This window comes from Miniopterus schreibersii, assembly GCF_964146895.1.
Source record: "Miniopterus schreibersii genome assembly, chromosome: 20".
NCBI classification, from domain to species: Eukaryota; Metazoa; Chordata; class Mammalia; order Chiroptera; family Miniopteridae; genus Miniopterus; species Miniopterus schreibersii.
In genome coordinates, this window is record NC_138122.1 from 21,937,010 (window position 1) to 21,957,553 (window position 20,544).

Here is a 20,544-nt window from a genome sequence, read left to right on the forward strand (position 1 = left end):
CCTCACCCACACACAGGCACTGGCGGGTACGTAGTGCAAGTTGCGAAAAGGGGAGGCTGCACTCGCTAAGCACCCCCCCACGGGGGACCCAGGAGGTGGTGCCTCCTTCTCGTGGGGTTGGGGGGGTGTCTGCACCCACTTCCTGCTCTCAGAGGCAGCAGGAGCTTGTCATCTGCCTCAGCCCTGGGGTGACCCTGGGAAGCCACTAAAAGGGAAAAGAGGGAGTGAGTGTCGCTCTGTTAGTAGCGGCAGACGGGAGCTCTCTCGCAGCGCTAAGGAGTGGTGAAGATGCCCGAAGAGGGCGTGCCAGGATAGAGATGGCACTGGGGATAAAGAAAGAGATGGACGGGCTCTCTACTGTCCCCCGCCTGTCCCCAGTCCACCCACAGCCCTAGATCACCTGCCCCAACATAGACACGTAAGACACACCTACATCACTGCCCCCTGTGTACATGCCACGGGCACACACACCTCACCTGGGCCAGAGCATCCTGGTGGCCTTTGGCACCCCAGCCACACCTCATTTCCCTGAGTGTGGGGAAACCGGCGGGAATGGCAAAAATAACTGGAATATAAATTTTAAAAACCTAGGGTATACGTTTAAAAGCTCGGGCTCAAGAGCGGGACCAGTCTGAGTTCAGGTCCTCCCTCTGCCACCATTCTCTGCTTGACCTTCACAAGTCATTGACCCTTCCCAAGCTTTGGCCTTCTTGTCTTTGGAAGGGTTACTGTGCAAATCAAAGAAGAAAAAAATCGTACGTGAAGTGTCTGTGCTCAGTTAAGTGTCTGCTACATTTAGTCTTTGGGGTTTTTTCTTTTTTGTTCAACAAACACTCATTGAGCACCTGCTATGTGCTTCTGTTCACCGGGGTGTACACAGCCCACTCTTCCTGATGTGTCTCTGTTAGGGTTTCGTATGGTCTGTGGACTACATATGTCCTCCAAAGTTTTGTGTGGACCCGTGCCTTTGGTATTTATTTTACCCAATTTGGTTTGTAATGGTGGCCAAGCCTGTCCTTTTGAACTGGGAACAAGTCGATAATTACAAAAATGGTCACAAAGGCCAACTGACATCTTTTCATCCATGGTCCCACGGAAGGCCGTGCCCCCCTTCCTCCAGGGGTCTGTTGCGGGGGGGTTTTGGGAGTGGCCGGAACAGAGAGCCCAAAGATCCGTGCCAGCTGAGCTCCTGACCCGGGGATGCAAAATGTTTGTGAAACACAGAGAGACAAAGGCTGCAGGTGTGACAAGTTGGAGGGGTGGCTTCTTACGGCGTGGGAAAAATAAGAGAGGTCTTCTGAGTCTTGCCTTTTGGTTTCTGGGGCTGATGTCAGTGGTTGTCCTGGGCTTTGATCATGGAGGTGAACCCAGGCACTTTGAAGCTAACTGGGAAAGTACCCTCTTCGAAGAAAAACGATTTTATTTCTAGGTTGGCTTCAGAACCCCAGAGCGTCGTCTGGCTCAACTCCTTAGCTGCCATCTCCACTTTGAAGGTGGTGTTGGGCACTCCGCCTCGATCTCTTTTTTAACTCTATCCACCCTGTCCCTTGTTCCTTCCCTTCAGCTCGGGAAGGCCCAGATCTCATCTGCATCTCACGGGCTGGTGATGCCCAGAGAATAGTCCCCGAGAGCATGCGTCACCCCTAGACACATCCACCGGATACTTCTCCTCGCAGTGCGCCTGACCTGTCGCTTAGGGACACGTCCCGCCGCTCCTGGCGCCTGCCTGATCAGCCATCATTCCCTCAGAGAACGAGAAAAGAGGCAGACGCGTGAAATCATGCCACCGACAGCCGAACAGCAATGAGTGGGTGATACCAAGTTGACGTCAAAGACAGGCCAGCCCAAGAGACTCGCCGCGGGCCCTGTGGCACAGCCCCCAGCTCCTCGGCACAGCCTGAAGCTGGGCGCGTCCTGGTGAAGTCCCCGTGGCTCGACATTACTGAGGTCCTCAGACCCTTGGGCGCTGGGCACCATGGAGAATCACATGTTCAGTGTTCAGCAGATCCAACCCAACGTGATTTCTGTCCGCCTCTTCAAGCGCAAAGTGGGGGGCCTGGGGTTCCTGGTGAAGGAGCGAGTGAGCAAGCCCCCCGTGATCATCTCCGACCTGATTCGAGGGGGCGCCGCAGAGCAGAGTGGCCTCATCCAGGCCGGGGACATCATCCTCGCGGTCAATGGCCAGCCCCTGGTGGACCTGAGTTATGACAGCGCCCTGGAGGTGCTCAGGGGCATTGCCTCCGAGACCCACGTGGTCCTCATTCTGAGGGGCCCCGAGGGCTTCACCACGCACCTGGAGACCACCTTCACTGGGGACGGGACCCCCAAGACCATCCGGGTGACACGGCCCCTGGGTCCCCCCACCACAGCCGTCGATCTGTCACACCAGTCGTCAGCCTGCAAAGAGCAGGCGCTGGCAGTGGACGGGGCCACCGGTCCCGGCAATGGGCCACAGCATGGCCTCGACAATGGACCAGAAGCTGGCTCGCTGGCTCACGCTAATGGCCTGGCCCCCAGGCCCCCGGGCCAGGCCCCCGCCAAGAAGAATCCTGGGATTGCCCTTCAGGGTAGCGGGGAGCACAATGAACTCCTCAAAGAGATCCAGCCTGTCCTGAACCTTCTCACCACTGGTGACAAAGGCATCAATGGAGGGGCACCGGCCAAGGCGGAGACAAAGGACGTGGAAGTCCAGGTGGACAGGTAAGCCCCACAGGTGTGCATGCACACGTGCTCCTAGCATGCAAGCATGTACCGCAGCTCAGCCTCGCAGCCCAGAAGCCAACCTGAGCTGTCCCCGGCATCTGCGCGGGCACGGCCACTCACTCATCCTCGCCTCTTTCCCCTAAAATTGCAATTGCAAGGGCAGGATGGGCAGAGCCCCTGGGATGTATCTCTTGCCGTGAATCCCAGAGCCATTAGTCATGGCAACTGGCGTCATGTCTCCCAATCTTGATCCCACGTGATCCTCCGGCAACCCCCCAAGATGGGTATGTTTGCAATCACGGGCAGAGGGGAGACCAGGGTCACTTGCTGCCCTTTGATCGCCTCCCTCCCAGCCCACTCCTTGCAATCCTTTATGTGCCTCCTGACCCTCCACACCGCCTCTCACAGGAGGAGCAGCGAGACACCGAGTGGGGGCTGTTCCCTCGTGTGGCAGCTGAACCCCGGCTGTGCTCGATGTTCCATACACTTGGTTCTGGCTCTCAGCCGGGCACAGGGTCATGGGCATCGGAATGATCCAGGGGCTCTGTTGCAGTCCCACCCCAGCCCCAGGAGTCGGACTCTCCGTGTGTGACATGGAGACATCCCTCCCCTCGTTGGGAGCTGAGCCCTCCCTCCGAGGAGCCAGTGTGACCCTCTCTCCCTGGTGCTGGACACCAGGCATCAGTGAGAGTGTCAAACGTGGAAGACTTTAACGGGAGCCCTTTTATTAGCTAGGCCCGAGCGGCGTCTCGAAGCGTCATCTCAGGGAGGCGGCCTTTGTTTCCCTGAAGATAAGGGACGGGCACGCCAGGCTGATGGGCAGTCAGACCTATTTCCCAGCTCGGGAGGCTGCGCCTGGGCCTCACCCATCACGCCCCTGCCTCTGGTTTTCTTGTGTCAACCTTGCATGTAATGCAGTTTGACCGAAAGCAGCAGAAAAAAACTGTTTTGCAGGAGGTAAGACTTGGGAGAAATCAAGCCAGGGCAAGTCCATGAAACCCACTAACGTAAACGGTTTTGAGGATGAGATTTAATGACAGCACGTGTTCCCCAAGCTCAGTGGTTCACGCCCATGGTGGGCTCAAAGCCCCTGCCCCATTTTTTTGTTTATATTTTGATTGATTTTTAGGGAGAGGGGAAGGGAGAGAGAGAAAGAGAAACATCCATGTGAGAGTGGAACATCAATCAGCTGCCTCCTGCACGTCTCCTGCCAGGGATTAAGCCCACAAGGCAGGTATGTGACCTGACCGGGAATCGAACCGGCGACCTTTTGGTGCACGGGACAATGCTCCAACCAACTGAGCCACACCAGCCCCCCCTCCCATTTTTAACAAATATTTTTATTTATTTTTATTTTTTTAATCCACACCTGAGGATATTTTTTCCATTGCTTTTCAGAGAGAATGGAAGGGGGGAGAGAGAGAGAGAGAGAGAGAGAAACATCGATGTGAGAGACACATCGATTGGTTGCCTCACACACACGCCCAGACCAGGGCCAGGGATTGAGCCTGCAACCGAGGTACATGCCTTGGCTGGAATCAAACCCGGGACCCTTCAGTCTGTGGGCCAGCACGCTAACCACTGAGCCAAACCTGCTAGGGCTTAAATATTTTTAAATATCCCCTTTACTAACCAGAAGGTAATTTATGGATCATATAATGTACCCACACTTCACATTTTTTAAATCAATATAGTGCCCTAATTATAGAATAAAGGACACAGAGCATAAAAGTAATTGATGATAAAAGAACCTGTCGTTTACTATATTGGTGCTCAGGCCTGCTCAGGCCTGCAGTGGTCAGGTGTTTGCACCTAAACATAGAATTGCTGCAGGCACGCCAGCGTCGGATGCAGATTGACACAGGTGTGTTGTTTTGGCAACTCGAACGCCACCAGCAGCGTCGTCGCCTTGGTGATGCGATTTCCTGAAATGGTGAACGGCTCCCAATAAAACGATGCCCTTTCTCTGATTTAGTTGCAACAGTGGCATGCGTTGGAAAATTCGGTCTATTTTAAAGCTGTATATATACATAATAGCGAATTGGAACCCTGGCTCAGAAATTTAAGCATTTTTTTAAAAAATCTGTGTGAATGTCCAAAGGTTGTGTGGCAGCCGGGACCCTTATTCCTTGTGTTGGCCTGTCCCTGGTGTTACGGGATGTTCGTGACCCCAGATGCCACCTGCCTCCCACTGTGACAAGCACAAGTGCCTCCGCAAATTGCCAGACTGCCTCCTAGCGGCTGAAATAAGTGCCTCACTAAGAATCCGTGTCCCAGGTCAGGAAAGGGAGAGACAGATTGTCTTCGGAGTCACTTTCGGGGCTGACAGGCCAGGGACAGTTCAGGCTCCTTGGAGCATGTGGCCGCCTGGAAATTAGGCATTCTCCCAGGGGCCTCTCCATCCAAGCTGCATTTGGGGGTTGGGATCAGAACTGGCCTCCTGGATGCTGGGTGAACAGGTGACAATGAGGCTGACTGCCCACCAGGCCTAGAACCCCACATCCAGGTCACACTCACTGGTCTGTGACTTCTGGGGTCTGAGCAGAGGCTGGTTCTCAGCAGTGCCCTTGACCTTCTGCTCTCTCGGTCTCATTCCCTTCCTTCCGTCCCTCTTTCCTTTTGGACAGACTTATTCTGCTCCATCTTGTCCCTGTCCCTCATGGGGCATTCCTGGTCCTGTTGTTAGGGGACACTGGCCCTTACCTGGGGGGAGAAGTAATGTTTCGTCTAGACACAGCCTCATGCCTTCATCCCAGGGGACATGTGGACCCTGTCAGGTGATTGCAGCGTGTGAGGGAGTGCAAGGAAGAGAAATCGGGGCTTCTGGAGCCTCCTGCACTTGGGAGCGGTCACTTTAAAACACTGCCTGTCAGAGGATATCCAGGTTGTCAGCTTGCTGCCCTGAAGGAGGGTTCTAAAGAGGCCAAGGTCCCCAGTCCAGCCTCCATCTGGACCAGCCGGTCAGCCTTGCCCTGTGCTCTGATAACTTCTCCACTTGCAGGGCGCTCGGTTACTTACAGATTACCACCTCCTTATGTGAGCGAGGCTCCCTAAGTAGGACATGTGGTTTTAGCCCCCTTTCATAGACCTGAAGCTCAGAGAGGGTAAGCACCTTACCCAGGGTCACACAGCACGGCCCTGGTGCTACCTAGAAATCTCACAATGAGTGTCCAGAGCTCAAGAGAAACCAGGCAACAGAATGTGGCTGGAGGAATCACAGCGCTTTCCTTTCTCTGTTTGTCTGATCACCCAATAAGCTAATTAGTAGTAAGAGTGATGATAATAGGTACCCCATAGCTAAGCGCTGTAGGCCTGACCTCATTTAACCGTTGTAGCAACCCCGCAAACAGGGCATTATTACTATTAACTCTGTTTTAGAGATGAACAAACTGAGACTCAGAAAGGTTAAGTGTCCAAAATACCCAAAGTTGCACATCTTATAACCAGCAAAGCCGAGCATTGAACCCAACTTCATCCAGTCCACAGCCAGGGTTCCTAACCATGAGGCTACACTGCCCCAGCAAGCACATAGGTCCCAGGGTGAGCGAATTTGTAGCAATAAGCCAGGCATTTCCCTCAGATCTGCTTCTCACTGACAGACTCGGGGTTGGGAATCTACCTAAACTTACTTCTAATTTGGCCCCTGGGTAAACAGGAGCCAAATAACTCAACCTGCTTGTTCCCCATGGTGCCATATTAAAAAAATCCTTCCCCTGCTAATCACACAGGATTCTTAAGTTTGTGTTGACAAAGCACTCCAAAAGCATTATTTAAACAAAGTTGTTGAAGACTTTTTTTTAAAAGGACAGTGATAAAAGCGGCTCTCTCCCTGTAGATTCACACAGACAAGCCGCGTGAGCCATTTCGGAGTTGCCTAGGTAATTGCACCCTGCAATTTTTGTAAACCAGCCTCATTCTGCGAGCGAGGTTGGATCACTTGCTCTTTAGCCTCTTGCTTAGCGTGAGCATCCTGAGTAGTTTTTCCTGTCTCTGTTTTTTGTGGGGGTTTTTTGTTTTAAAAAAGGGAAGGCTCTGGGCCGAGCATCAATCAGACCTAGTTTCAAATCCCAGCTCTGCTGAGTGCTCACTGTGGGACCTTGGGAAACTTACCTAACGTCTCTGGGCTCAGTTTTTGCATCTATAAAACTGGGCTTTTAATATCCGTTGAGATTAAACGAAATAATTTCTGCACAAGTACCTGGTATGTTACAGATGCTCAAACAATATTAACCCTCCTGTGCTAAATCCCCGTTCATGGTCGTGTGATGTCACTGAATTGGGAGTTTCAGAGCTGAGAGGGAGCTGAGTGACATTTAGAGGAGCCCTCTCAATCGACACTTCCTGTTTTTCACCATGTAGGTAAACGATTGACTTGGGTTCTGTAATCAAGAGCCACTCCCGGTGTGTTTTGGTGACATTTTAAAGAGGGTGAAACAGTATGTTCCCTTTGACAATTGCAGAGCTCTCCAGGCAGGAGCAAAGTGGCTTTGATGCGGCCACCAGAACGCTGCGAATCACAGCAAGGAGGGGGGTCTGGCTGGACCCGGATGAGCTGCTGGAGCGGCTGCTCAGGGCCATGCACCCCCTTGGGCCCTGGCTTCTAATTTATCCCAAATGACTGTCGGCACCAGGTTAGGGGTTGGAGGAAATTATGGAAACAGGACCAGGGGTCCCCAAGCTGGGAACATAGAACAGAAGGCTAGATAAGGGCCAGCCTGGACTCCTGGAACCAAAACCAAGGTGGGCCCCAGAGCAAGCCATGGTGCCCAAGGCTGGGAGACAGGCAGATGCCATAGTCAGAGTAGCACTGAGAGGGAGGGTTGAAAAGCAGCAGGTTGTCAGGAAGCAGGAGGGGTGCACTCAGAGGGAGGGAGGACAGGTCTGGATTTTATTGCAAGGTCAGTCCCATTCCAGCCATGATTTCTCTCCATCTCAGAGGAGGGACAGCCTGTGGACCCTCGCTGAGATAGCCTCCTCCTGAACCTATTCTTGTTCAAAGCCTGGGAGTGAGGAAACCTTCGTGGTTAAGAAGTCAGTCTCTAGAGTCAGAAACAGGCCTGGATTTGAATCTTAATCCCACCATGACTAGCTGTGTTACTTAGGCTATTGATTTAACCTCTCTGAGCCTCAGTTTCCTCATCTGATGATGACTATGAGGATACTAACTAATGGTGGTGATGATGATGCTGGTGGTGGCAATGATGGTGATGGTGATGATGGTGATGGTGACTATGGTGATGAGAAGTTGGATGGTGTTGATTATGATAGTGGTGGTGATGATGGTGATGGTAGTGATGGTGTTGACAGTGGTGATGGTGATAGTGGTGATGGTGGTGATGGTGATGATGGTGGTGATGGTGGTGACAGTGGTGATGGTGATAGTGGTGATGGTGGTGACAGTGGTGATGGTGATGGTGGTGATGGTGTTGACAGTGGTGATGGTGATAGTGGTGATGGTGGTGATGGTGATGATGGTGGTGATGGTGACAGTGGTGATGGTGGTGATGGTGAGGGTGGTGAGGGTGATGATGGTGATGATGGTGATAGTGATGGTGGTGATGGTGAGAGAGCTTTTGGCAATGGTGATGATGAGAACGATGATAGCACTGGTGATGATGGTGATTATGCTGATGAAGAGAAGTTGTTTGGTGTTGATTATGACAGCGATGATCGTGAGAATGCTGGTTGTGACAATGCTGGTGATGGTGGCCATAATAGTGATGATGGTGGTGATGGTGAGAGTGCTTTTGGCAATGGTGATGATGAGGGTGATGATAGCACTGGTGATGACGGTGATTATGCTGATGAAGAGAAGTTGATGGTGTTGATTATGATAGCGATGATCGCGAGAATGCTGGTTGTGACAATGCTGGTGATGGTGGCCATAATGGTGATGATGATGGTGATGGTGGTGATGGTGATCATGACAAATGATGATGATGATGAGAGCCTCCACTTCAGAATGGATGTGAAGAGTAGGCTGGAATACTGTGACCTTGAGCAACTTAGCTTTTGTCTCCCCTCTGCCGTCTATAAAATGGTGATTAATATTCATAATCTAATAGGGTTGTCAGAAAGATTAACCAAAAGATATGTAAAGTGCTCAGTAAACACTAGCCATCATTAGTAATGGTATTATTATTTTAGTTGCTACGTTCCCCTTCTCAGAATCATTCCTGTTTATCCTGGCTGGTGTCATGAGTCTTGTTATCAACGCCTTAGCGTTGGGGTGACTTACCACCCTGGCCCACAGGACTAGGTTCCTTCCCTGTCCCCCCTGCCTCCTACTTCTTACACAATTAAGTCTGACTGCCATCCCGTTGTCCAGGGATTCTGCAAGGGGTTGTGCTAGGAGATGGGCTTCCTCTGCTCCTAGATCCACGAAATGAGGGAGAGGGTATGAAGGAGCAAAATCCATGTCACGGCCACCCTGAAATGAAGTCCACAAAGGTGGGTGTGTGCCAGCCCCCTGTGCCCACGTGGATGAGCTTACCTTTGTGTTTGACAACGGGGCTGCCTTCCCACCTGTCGCTGGCAATGCCACGAAGCAGCAGGCTGGGCACCCAGTGCCTTCTCGCTCCACGTAGGGCCACGTGGGTGACTCGCGGGGGCTCTGGACTGACCCAGGAATCCCAGCGCAGGGCAACCAGCCGGCCACGCCGAGCTTCGTGCTTTCTTCATGCCACCCCCTTGCCTTTCAGAGACGTGGACAGCAAGTCACACAAGCCTCTGCCCCTTGGCGTGGAGAATGACCACGTCGTCAATGACCTGTGGGGGACTGGCAGCGTGCCCGTGGTCCTCAACAACCCGTATTCCGAGAAGGAGCAGGTAAGAGTCTGCCAGCCCGGAGGGTGTTGGGGCTGAAGCCGGGAGCCTGTCCCGGGATGCGGAGTTTGGCTTTGTTGTGTTTTGTTTTCTTGGTGAGCTTGCCATTTTTCAAATTTTAATTCTGTTTCTATATTAAAGGCACTCACGTGGTTCTGAATTTAAAAGATATAAAATACACAAGGTGAAAAGTTTGTCTCTCTCCCCTAATCCCAGCCGCACAGCTTCTCTCCCTACAGGCCAACAGTAGTCGTTATTCTCGCGATCCTTTCAGCATAGATGGACAAATACGCACACAGGCTATTTTCACATTTTTTACACAAACGAGTGCACATTATACATGTTTTGTACCTTGTTTTTCCACTTACCAGCATAGATTGGAGATGAGCCCTAATTAGGAGGTAAAGAGAGGCTGGTTCTTTTTCATGGCTGCATAGTTTTCCATTGCGTGGCTCTGCCATGTTCATCGAGCCTGTCCTCCAACGTGCGGCAGGACCCCGGCCGTTTCCTGCCAGGCTGGCCACCTCGGTTAGACAGTGAGAGCTTGGAAAACATAACCCTGAACTTCAAGCCTGAGGAGTGGGGCTCAATACTGGGAACGGGGCAGGCGTGACTCTTAGGACCACTGAGACTCGGATTGAATTTTGACACCATTCCTAATAATCCTCTTAAGTAAAAATGTTCCCCTGACTAAATGACATGAGAAACTGCTGCTTGTCCCCTTCTCCCTGCAAAACCCTAAGATTGAATCAAGCCCTCTCGCGTTGCTTTCTTATTAAGCGTCTATTTCCCTTGCCTGCCTGCTCTGCTCTCCTAAGGGGTACGGGGAGGAACCATGCCCTGCTTGCAGGCAGAATGTCTATTTTCAGATACTAATTAAGCATCGGGCCAGTCCTTAGTGGGTGCCGACGGGGTCTCGGGCTGAGGGAAATGAGATTTCCATTTGGCTCTCTCCCCTCTCATCCAGCCCGCTGCCCCTCTCCCCAGCCTCTGGCTGACAAAGGCGATCAGGTAGTCGGGTAGATGCCTTCTATTGAAATCCCCCTCCCCACTCCCACCACCTCATCAGGACCCCGCGCTTCCCCACTCCTGGGGACATGGGGCTTGCTGGCTGCTTTCCAGATGTCAGAATCTGTTGAGAAGCTTTTCTCTGCTTCCAGGTGAGTGTCAGCATCACATTCTGGTTGGGGAACCAGTGACACCAGCCTGCGTGTTCATTCAGGGCCTCAAACCACACTCAAGTTCTTTACCCAGATAGGCCGCATTGGGTCAAAGTCATTTTTGCTTCCTCTCTTTGCAAATTAATATCAGTGGCCAAAACCCAGAGATTCTCAGAGGTCAATAGAGACCCAACCCGAGTCCATTTTCTGAGGGTCCCAGGTTATCTTAAAAGGTAAAAAGGGCCCTAGCCGGTTCCTCAGTGGTCAGAGCATCGGCTCGCAGACTGAAGGGTCGCGGGTTCGATTCCAGCCAAGGGCGCGGACCTCGGTTGTAGGCGCCGTCCAGGCCCCGGTCGGGGCGCGTGCGGGAGGCAGCCAGTCAATGCTTCTCTCTCACATCGATGTTCCTCTCTCGCCCTCTCCTCCTCCTTTCCACTCTCTCTAAAAAAAAATCAATGGAAAAAATATCCTAGGGTGAGTATTAACAACAACAAAAAAGGTAAAAAGGCCAAAACATAACCACAAAGTTTATGCGTTTTTAACGATTTACATTTAGCAGTTTAATGCTTTTAATAAACATACGCACGCAGTCCGATGCAATATAATGGAGGTAGGCCACAATATAATTACAGGATTTCTTTTAAAATTAATTCCTAGCGCACACATACATTCTGGTCTGGACATGGGACATGGGACTGTGTCTAATATCTGGTTATCTGTGACATCATTGCAGCGGTAAGCACACACCCATTTGGAGACAATATCAACAATCGAACTTAAAGACCCCTCATCTCCAGAGGCCCATGTCTGTGGACCCAAACTGGGGTGGGTCTGACCCCGAGCACCGCCCCCTTCCTCCTTCTCCAGACCCTAGGACACGGACCGTAAAATCGGGTGGGAGGAAGAGTGCGCAATTTCAAGCTCCCGTGGAGTTATTATAAGGAGTGAATCACTTTAGAAATAATGCTTTGAATACACTACAAGGAAATTATACTCCGAGGCATTAAACACAGTTGGTTAAGTTTTTTAAGTAGCAATTTTTTAATTGCACGGATGGATGTGTACCTGCTGGTTGCAGGCCTGTGGTCCCGAACCCTGCACTGCCGCAGCTCTCGCCGGGGTTACACTGGCTGCCCCAGGGGGTGGCGCCCACAGGGTGGAGCTGCAGCCGAGGGCACGGTGTGGGGCATCTGGCCCCCGGTGGGTATGGCCTGCGGCCCGGCGAGCCGCCCGCATTTGAGCAGAGGCCAAGCGGGGCAGGTTGCTTCGGGTCTGTGACGGAGGAGCTGTCGCCAGTGTCGACAGTCTGCTTTGTACAGGTTTGGGCCTTCGCTCCTGGGCTCTTTTCCCGGGGCGGTCACCACAAAGCGCCGCAAACTGGGTGGCTTAAGCAACAGAAATCGATGGTCCCCCAGTTCTGGAGGCCAGAAGTCTGAAATCAGGGAGTTGGCCCGGCTGGTTCCCTCCGACGGCTGTGAGGGAAGGAGCTGCTCCAGGCCCCTCTCTGTGGCTTGTCGGTGACCGTCTTCATGTTCACGTGGCCTTCTCCCTGGGTGCGGGTCTGTCTCCAAATTCCCCCTTTTTATGGGACATCGGTCATATTGGATTAGGGCCACCCTGTTGACCTCATTTTAACATTAACAATTCCAAATAAGGTCATGTGAGGTAACATCTGTTAGGGTGTCGACATAGGAGTTTGGGAGGGACACAGTTCAACCCATGACAGTTCCTAAGATGTCAGCTTCTGTCCCTGCTTCACTGTGGGGCCCCTGATGGAGACAGACCTTAACTGGGGAAGGGCAGGGAGGGGGCTTGGCTTCTGTTTCTAGATCTTCTGGATTCTGATGTCTGGTGTCTGTCTTATGCCTGAAACCCCCCCTCCCTCCGCCTTCTCATCACGCCTGCTCCTCACGTCCCAGCTTCTGCTACCAGGCTCACCATGCTCCCACCTACTCAGACCAGAAACTTTTGATTTTTTTTTTTTTTTACTTAAACTATAAAAAAAAAAAAATGGAAAAAAACATTCTTAGCTTATAGGCTATACCAAAATGGGGAGCAGACCAGATTTGGCTCATGGGCCTCAGTTTGCTGACCCCGGCTTTGGAACATGCAGCAGCCGTAAGGTGCTTCTCCCAGGTGTAGGAGAGAGTGGGGACCACAAGTCCCTGGCACACAGTAGGTGCTCTGTATGTATTTCTTGAAGGAGAGAAAGGAGGGAGGGAAGGAGAGGAGAGACAGAATCAGGGTGTCAGAAACCCTTCAAGCACGAGTTCCTGGCTGGGAGCCCCAGGCTGACATTGAATTTTCCCCGCTGTCTCCTCTTGGGCTGCGAGACCGTTTCCTTTAATTTACTCTGCAAAGAGCTGTTGACACAGCCTTTGAAATGCCCTGGAACTCAGAGCCTTCTTCCCAGATCCAGGAGCGACAGCCCTCCCAGGGAACCCACCTTCAAACCAGTGTCCCCCTCCACCTGCAAAGCTCCCATTGTCCACCCCAGATGCAAATTCGGGAAAGGACATGTAGAGCCGCCAGCCCAAAGCCCACTTGTGCCCCATCCCCAGCATTATGACTCACAGGCGCCACTAATCTGCATTTTTAACCAGCACTTCGGGTCCCCCCAGTCAGAGAAGTCATTTGCGTCCCCCATGCAGGGCCCCTGACTGCTGTGTGAACCTCCCATTTGTCCCCTCTGGAGTCATCTAATATTACTGCTGACTAATTAAAACATCAAAGCCCCAGTACAACAGCTCTGCCAGAGGCCTCCTAATGCTGGGTTTCAAGTGTGTGGCTCGGCGCAGCCCGGGGTGCAGAGCGGCATGCCTGGCGTTCGGGCCCCCAATTACTCGGCTCCTGATGACCACCCCTCGCACATCTGGAGCCTCAACAGATGGCCTCTTATTAGGCCTGTTAGCCCTGCTCCCCACTGGTGAAGGCTGCCAGCTGCCCGCCCGCCGGCCACACCCCACACCTCTTCCTCCTGCCTCACTGTGCTCCCCACCCTCTCCCTGGGTCCTGGGTCCTGGGTCCTGGGTCCTGGGTCCTGGGTCCTGGGTCCTGGGTCCTGGGTCCTGGGTCCTGGGTCCTGGGCCTGACCTCTGTTATCCCCCCTGGGGTTCCAGCTGCTCCTCAGCCTCCAGGGCATTCACGCGGTTGGTCCAGACAGTTTCTAACTGGCCTAGTGATGCCCGGCATTTAGGGGGGCTGTCCGGGCGCCTCCCGACAAAGGCCTGCCCAGGTGTGACTGCCACCACCTTTCTGTCTGCGGGGAGAGCAGCCGTGGAGACAGAACCCTAAAGAAGTGTTTGGAAGGTCTTTCCAGCCTTCAGAGGAGTGAGGCTGTTTGTAGGTGCTTCGCATAGGGATGCGGTAAAAGAACAACGTTTGGCAGGATGGAAAGTGCCAACGGGGAGCCAAGGGAAGGACGCATCCAGATCCCTCTTGTCCTGCTCCCAGCCTGGCAGAAGTGCAGTTGTAGCAATAGTAACAGTGATAATACTAGACGTTGTACTAATATTAGCCTAATAATAACACCGCTTGCAATAAGTAATGGCGAACATTGAGGAGGTGACCGCCGTCATCCGAGTGAGAGGTGACGGCTTGGACAGAGGAGTGGATGGATTCCAGAGCTGTTTAGGAAGCTGCAGGGGATGGGGTAGGTACAGGAGATTAAGAGGCTGAGGTCCAGGACAGCTCCCCCCGTGGCTGGTGCAAACATTGATTGAGTCCCTGCTATCTGCCAAACCCTGTGCTAGACACCAGCGAGTTCCTGACCACCTTTGGGTTCCTGACCCTACTCCCCGGAACAGAACCCGAAAGGCTCTTCCATGGCACCTCCCTCCGCACAGCTGGAGGGACCAAGTTCCCGGCCACCTGTCACGCGTCAACCAGGGAGAGTCGAACCCTCCTCTCCGTGCAGAGAGTTGCTAACTCGGAGCAGATTCTGGGAAGAGCGAAACTCTCCCATCCCAATGGAGACCCTTCTCCAGGGCCCTCCTGCCTAACGTCCCATCTTCATTCTCTCCTCAGCCCCCTGCCTCGGGACGACAATCCCCCACGAAGAACGGCAGCCCCTCCAAGTGCCCCCGCTTCCTCAAGGTCAAGAACTGGGAGACGGACGTGGTTCTCACGGACACCCTCCACCTTAAGAGTACCCTGGTGAGTATCTCAGGAGGCTGTAGGCCAGTCGATCCACCTCAGCACTGTCCACATGTGGGACCGGGTAATTCTTCGTGCTGGGGACTGTTCTGCGTATCCACCCAGGGGACAACTGGCAGTACCTGAAGACATTTTTGGCTGTCACAACTTCAGGGGGCTACTGACATCTCGTGGATTTCAGGCCACTCAGTAGGTGATGGAAGAGGCCCCACTCCTTGATGGGGAATGGTTAAAAAGTCTAAAATCACACTGCAGAAGGTGTGAATAGAGGGAGGGGAGCAATGCGGGCTATTTCTTGCAATCAACGGACCATAGATGTGTTCAAATGTCACTGTAGCCACTCTACTAGCTCCTTGGGACTTAGTAGCAAGGGAGTGACAGCCACAAAGCCCCGCTTCCCCAAGTTGAGTTGAGCCGATATTTTCAGAACCTTAAAATGCTGCTCATCCTTCCCTACCTTGGCCGATGACCGTGTCCAACAATGATTTTGAAGCTGGTACTTGAGAAATCCCCCTTGGGAATTAAAGGCCAGGTGAACTCCACCGTGAATACCGGATCCGGGTCTGCAGCCCAGTACCCGCCACACGTGGGCAAAACCGAGCGATGGCCCGAATCTCTCTTGTCCGTCCAGGAAACGGGATGCAGTGAGCACATCTGCATGGGGTCCATCATGCACACTTCCCAGCAAATCCGGAGGCCTGAAGATGTCCGCACGAAAGAGCAGCTCTTCCCTCTCGCCAAAGAGTTCATTGATCAGTACTACTCGTCAATTAAAAGGCAAGTTTATGTTGACCCTGGGGAGCCTGAGGTGAGGTACTGAGGACTGGGGCCAAAAACTTCAGCTCCAACTTTGCAGACAGGTGAACCAAGGCCTGAGCATAAGGCCTCTGCCTGCCATACACAGAGGTCAAAATCTGGTGGCCCGAGGGCCAAATCTGGCCCCCAGAAATGTTCTTGTGTGGCCTGCAAAAAGTGTTGCTTGCATTGGAAACATTTCAAGCAATTCCACGCGTAGATATATACCCTAAAGAAATTCTCACACTTGTGCACAAAAAGGCATGCATAAAAACATTCACTGAAACATTGTTATCATAGGGGGGAAACTAAAATTAAAGAACCAGCTGGAAACCACCTCAGCGCCATTCACAGGAGAATCCGTAATTAAGAAGTGCTGTTAATGAAATACTATACAGCTGTAAAAAAGGAATGGGTTAGAGCTCTGCTCATGGGAATGAAGCTCACAAATAACGCTGAGCAAAAGAAAGAAAGGAGAGGTCGTAAAAGGATACATTTCAGAACATCGCCATTTATATAAACATTTCAAAGGTGCAGAATAATACTGTACGTGATTTAGGGGCTACGTATACATGTTGGCAGAAATATAAACAAAAGCATGAAAAGGGTAAATGCCACGTTAAAAATAGCAGTCAGTTCTGGGGAGAAAGTGGGCCATTATGGGGAAGTAGTCCCCAAGGATCTATAATATTAGTTCTTATTTATTATTTCTTAGGCTTAGGGTGTGGGCATTCATTATATTAGACTCTATACCTTTTCATAAGTCTGAAATTTTTCATAATACATATTTTTTTACTTTCTAAAATTTAATTCATTGCCTTCATTTAAAATTAGAAGAGTTTTCTTTAAAAATCAGCACCTGTTTGCCGTAGTCCCCACCCAGCCAGTTCAACCACTGCCGGACCTTCCTGGGCATTTTGGTTTGCAGTTTCTACTTTATGCTTGAACTATTGTGTCCAGAAACCAACTGGGACTTTCTGTAGCTTCTGGCCTCCTGTAACAGCTCCCTCCTTTCACCAACCTCTAATTTTGGAGAGAAGGTGATGCTCCACCTCCCTTCCCTCCTCGCTCAGATTTGGCTCCAAAGCCCACATGGAGAGGCTGGAAGAGGTGAACAAAGAGATTGAAACCACCAGCACCTACCAGCTCAAAGACACTGAGCTCATCTACGGGGCCAAGCACGCCTGGAGGAATGCCGCCCGCTGCGTCGGCAGGATCCAGTGGTCCAAGCTGCAGGTAGGTGGCGAGGCTCTGCTCCCCGATAAGTCCTTTGGTGGAGGGGGTGATGGGTGGAAGGGTGAGCTTTAAAATGGCTCAGCTCCTACCACCATCAGATGGTCATCATGGGGTCCCAGATTCTCAGGTCACAGCCAAATCTGGTTTATGTCATGTCTCATTTAGCCAACACGGGATAAATTTTAAAACGAATTTGCATACCCCTTGGTAAGACTTATACACTCTGATTTACTGCAGACCCCACCACTCCCTTTTGTCTTACACCTACTTTCTTTGCTTATTTGTATTATGTGCCTACTCACTAAAAACATCAGATTCTCTGTCCCTTGGTATGATTTTTTCCTCTGGGGAATAGTTTCCAGTTGGAAGTAGATTAGTTATCAAGCTCAAGGGTTTCTTGTTTGATTTTGGTTTGAACTCTAATAACCTAACAGGAAATATAACCAGCCCACTAAAAGTCTCTCCTCCCCTCACCATCCCTTTCGCACATCACTCACACTCCATGCCTGCTTTTAGGGGATTTTTCCTGGTTTGCTGGAGGGGTGAGGCGCTCGGGACTCCAATGGGGCAGCCCCTGGAGTGGGTCTGGGCTCTCCTCCAGTGGGAAGGCTGCCCTGGGGCTGCCGAGGAGGGAAGGAGACCGTCAGTCCCACAGCGCTCCTCTTTCAGGTGTTCGATGCCCGCGACTGCACCACGGCCCACGGGATGTTCAACTACATTTGCAACCACATCAAGTATGCCACCAACAAAGGGAACCTCAGGTGAGCTGTCCAGTTTGGGGGAGGGGCGTCCCCCCAGCGCTGACCCTTGGGTCTGGACATGGCTCCCCTGCCAGGGAAATCGCCTGCCCCTCCTCTCTGGGAGATGCGCCAGGCTGGGAGCCGTGGCCTGGAATTCTTGTCCCGCCACCATGTCCCTACAGTGGCCAAAATCACATTCAACCCACCGTTCAGTGTCACCCATGGAGGGGGCAGGAAGGGATGTTCCTCATGCCCGGGAATAGGAAAATCCCATTGCCTGTGGTGACCTGCTTCTACCAGCTCCTTCTCTGATGCCTGGAGCAGCCTCAGAATCCCCCTTGGTTGAAAAGGCAATTCATTTGTCTTCCCGCTGCTGTGGGGACCGCTCCGTCGGGTTCCACCAAGCCACCTCCTCTTGCCCCATATGAAGAACAAAGCCACCAGGAGCAGGCCAAGGCAGGAAGGCACAGGTGCGGACTGGTGGCTTTCCCACTGGCGAGCTGCAGCTGGGGAAGGAGCAGCTGGAAGGGACAGCTGGGGCCCTGCAGATGAGCAGTTACGCTTGTTCATCCTGCCCGCTCCGGCCTGCCCTGGCGTCTGTTCCCAGCTCCTGAGGACCAGCCCCATCTCGAGGCTGCCGCAGGGATATTCCCATAAGTCCCCGGGCTGCACTGAGCTCATCCCCAAAGTGGCTTGTTGGCATGAAGCATGGATTTTCTTACATGTGTATCTTCCTGGAGAAAGAAACAGTGTTTGCCAGCTGAGCCTACCAGTAGGAAAAGGGCCTGTAATCCGAGCTCTGGGCCTGCATGGGGAATCAGTACAGTTGACTCTTGAATAACCCGGGTTTCAATTGCACAGGCCCACTTAGATGCACTTTTTTTTTTTTTTTTCCAAGAAATGCAGTAAATGTATTTTCTTTTATGATTTTCTCTTTTTTACCTTTTTTTTTAAAACCTCACCAGAGGATATTTTCCCCCCATTGATTTTTTAGAGAGAGTGAAAGGAAGGAGGGGGTGGAGAGAGAGAGAAACATCGATGTGAGGTACATGCCCTTGACTGGAATTGAACCCTGACCCTCTGTCCACAGGCCGATGCCCTAACCACTGAGCAACGCCAGCCAGGGCTCTTATGATTTTCTTAATAACATTTTCTCTTCTTCAGTTTACTTTACTGTAAGAATACAGTGTGTACTACATGGAACCTACAAAAATGTGTTGATTGACTGTTTATGTTATTGGTAAGGCTTCCCCGGTCAACAGGAAGCTGTTAGGAGTTACGTTTTGGGGGGAGTCAAAAATTAGCTGCAGATTTTCAACTGCGGGGGGGTGAGGTCAGTGTCCCTCAACCCCGCATTGTTCAAGGTCAACTGTGTATCTTTTTACTAAAAGACCTCTCCCATCAGAGAAAACCGGGCATATCCTGAGCTTTAAAGGAGGGCTTGGTTGAGGTCTCAACCTCAAGGAATTTATGGGCTGTTCTAGTAGTTTTCAAATGATGCTGTGACGAGGTGCTGTGGGGCAGAGTGGGGGGCTTCACAGGCCAGGCAGTGCACTTGCACGTTGAGGGAGTCTTCATGGCATCTTCTATTAAAGAAAATATTCAGCTGATTCTTTTTATTAGTAAGTTTAAAAACCACACACCTGGATACATACATAAGATCATGTGTACCATGTATAGAAATAATCTAAATATAGGAAAGAAAGGCAGGTAAGCATGTTGGTGTAATATATATATTTTAAAAGCATGTTAAGAAACCCCAGACTCAGACACAGCGGTGGTAATTATTGTAGGAGAAAGATTAGATCTAGAAATTGATGGTGTGTTCTTCAAGGGAAGCAAGGTCTGATGGTCTGTCCCTGGAGATTATCTGCTGCAAAAGAAGTCCCTGGAAAACTGGACCAAGTCAAGATTGTTTGAAAGTCCTGTTTGAGAAGCATTTTTTCCTTCAGCAAGCTGGCATGAGCCCCTGTCCTCCACCCTTCTTCAGATCAGCGGTCCCATGTGGGGACAGGGCAAGGTCCCTCCCTCCCAGCAGCTACTCCATGGGCTCTGGGGACCTTGGCACAGGTGTAATCCACCCTGAGCCTCATGCAGTCATTGACTTGGGTGACGCCTTTTCCAGGATGTCCCCAAAGGGCAAGCCCCGCCCTGACACCAGCTGTCCCCCTCTGTCCACCACAGGTCTGCCATCACCATATTTCCCCAGAGGATCGACAGCAAGCACGATTTCCGAGTCTGGAACTCCCAGCTCATCCGCTATGCCGGCTACAAGCAGCCCGACGGCTCCATCCTGGGAGACCCAGCCAATGTGCAGTTCACAGAGGTGTGTGCCCCCCAGCCCGTGCCCACCTGGGCTCTCATTCCCTCCAAACTGTCTAGTTGAATGTTACCATCGCAAGGAGAGCAGCCAGTGGACTACAGTTTATTCTTCCCCAAACCTCCTTCCCCCTTTGGCTGCCTCCAGTCCAGCTGGTTCTCTTACAGGCAGGCAGTTGGTCATTTTCATGCCATTACCTTGCCCGATCCCCATGAGGGGAACCATTGTCCCATTTCACAGATGGGTAGACCGAGTCCCACCAAGGCCTTGTGTTTGGAGGGGCTGGGGCACGGTGGCCCGACCTGGTGGCCTGACCTGCCGGGTCTGGTTGCAGATCTGCATACAGCAAGGCTGGAAACCCCCGAGAGGTCGCTTCGATGTCCTTCCGCTCCTGCTCCAGGCCAACGGCAATGACCCCGAGCTCTTCCAGATTCCTCCAGAGCTGGTGTTAGAAGTGCCCATCAGGCACCCCAAGTAAGAGGGCCTGGCGTGGAGTGGGTGAGGGTGGGTGGGTTTGCCCAGCGCCCCTCTCTGCCCATCCCCATACCCTCTGGCTCTCTCTCCAGCCCAGATGCAGGCTGAAAGGGGGTCTTGGTTCCAATCCTCACCG

At 52.0% G+C, this 20,544-nt stretch overlaps 1 protein-coding gene across 3 annotated transcripts in view; it reads left to right on the forward strand.

The window, feature by feature from the left end:
• Window positions 1-1,564: 1,564 nt before the first annotated feature.
• NOS1 (nitric oxide synthase 1) overlaps window positions 1,565-20,544 on the forward strand; it is a gene marked incomplete at its 3' end in the record, with an annotated part of 54,136 nt that continues 35,156 nt past the window's right edge. For 2 of the 3 annotated variants that reach the window (XM_081123467.1, XM_081123468.1), the window contains exons 1-8: window positions 1,565-2,700; window positions 9,405-9,531; window positions 14,715-14,843; window positions 15,475-15,620; window positions 16,712-16,874; window positions 17,544-17,635; window positions 19,799-19,940; window positions 20,269-20,408. In XM_081123467.1, coding sequence (XP_080979593.1) covers window positions 1,976-2,700; window positions 9,405-9,531; window positions 14,715-14,843; window positions 15,475-15,620; window positions 16,712-16,874; window positions 17,544-17,635; window positions 19,799-19,940; window positions 20,269-20,408 — 1,664 coding nt within the window. In that variant the 5' untranslated portion in view covers window positions 1,565-1,975. Of the gene's footprint in view, window positions 2,701-9,404; window positions 9,532-14,714; window positions 14,844-15,474; window positions 15,621-16,711; window positions 16,875-17,543; window positions 17,636-19,798; window positions 19,941-20,268; window positions 20,409-20,544 lie in introns of those variants that run through there. The other variant, XM_081123466.1, reaches the window with a different exon arrangement.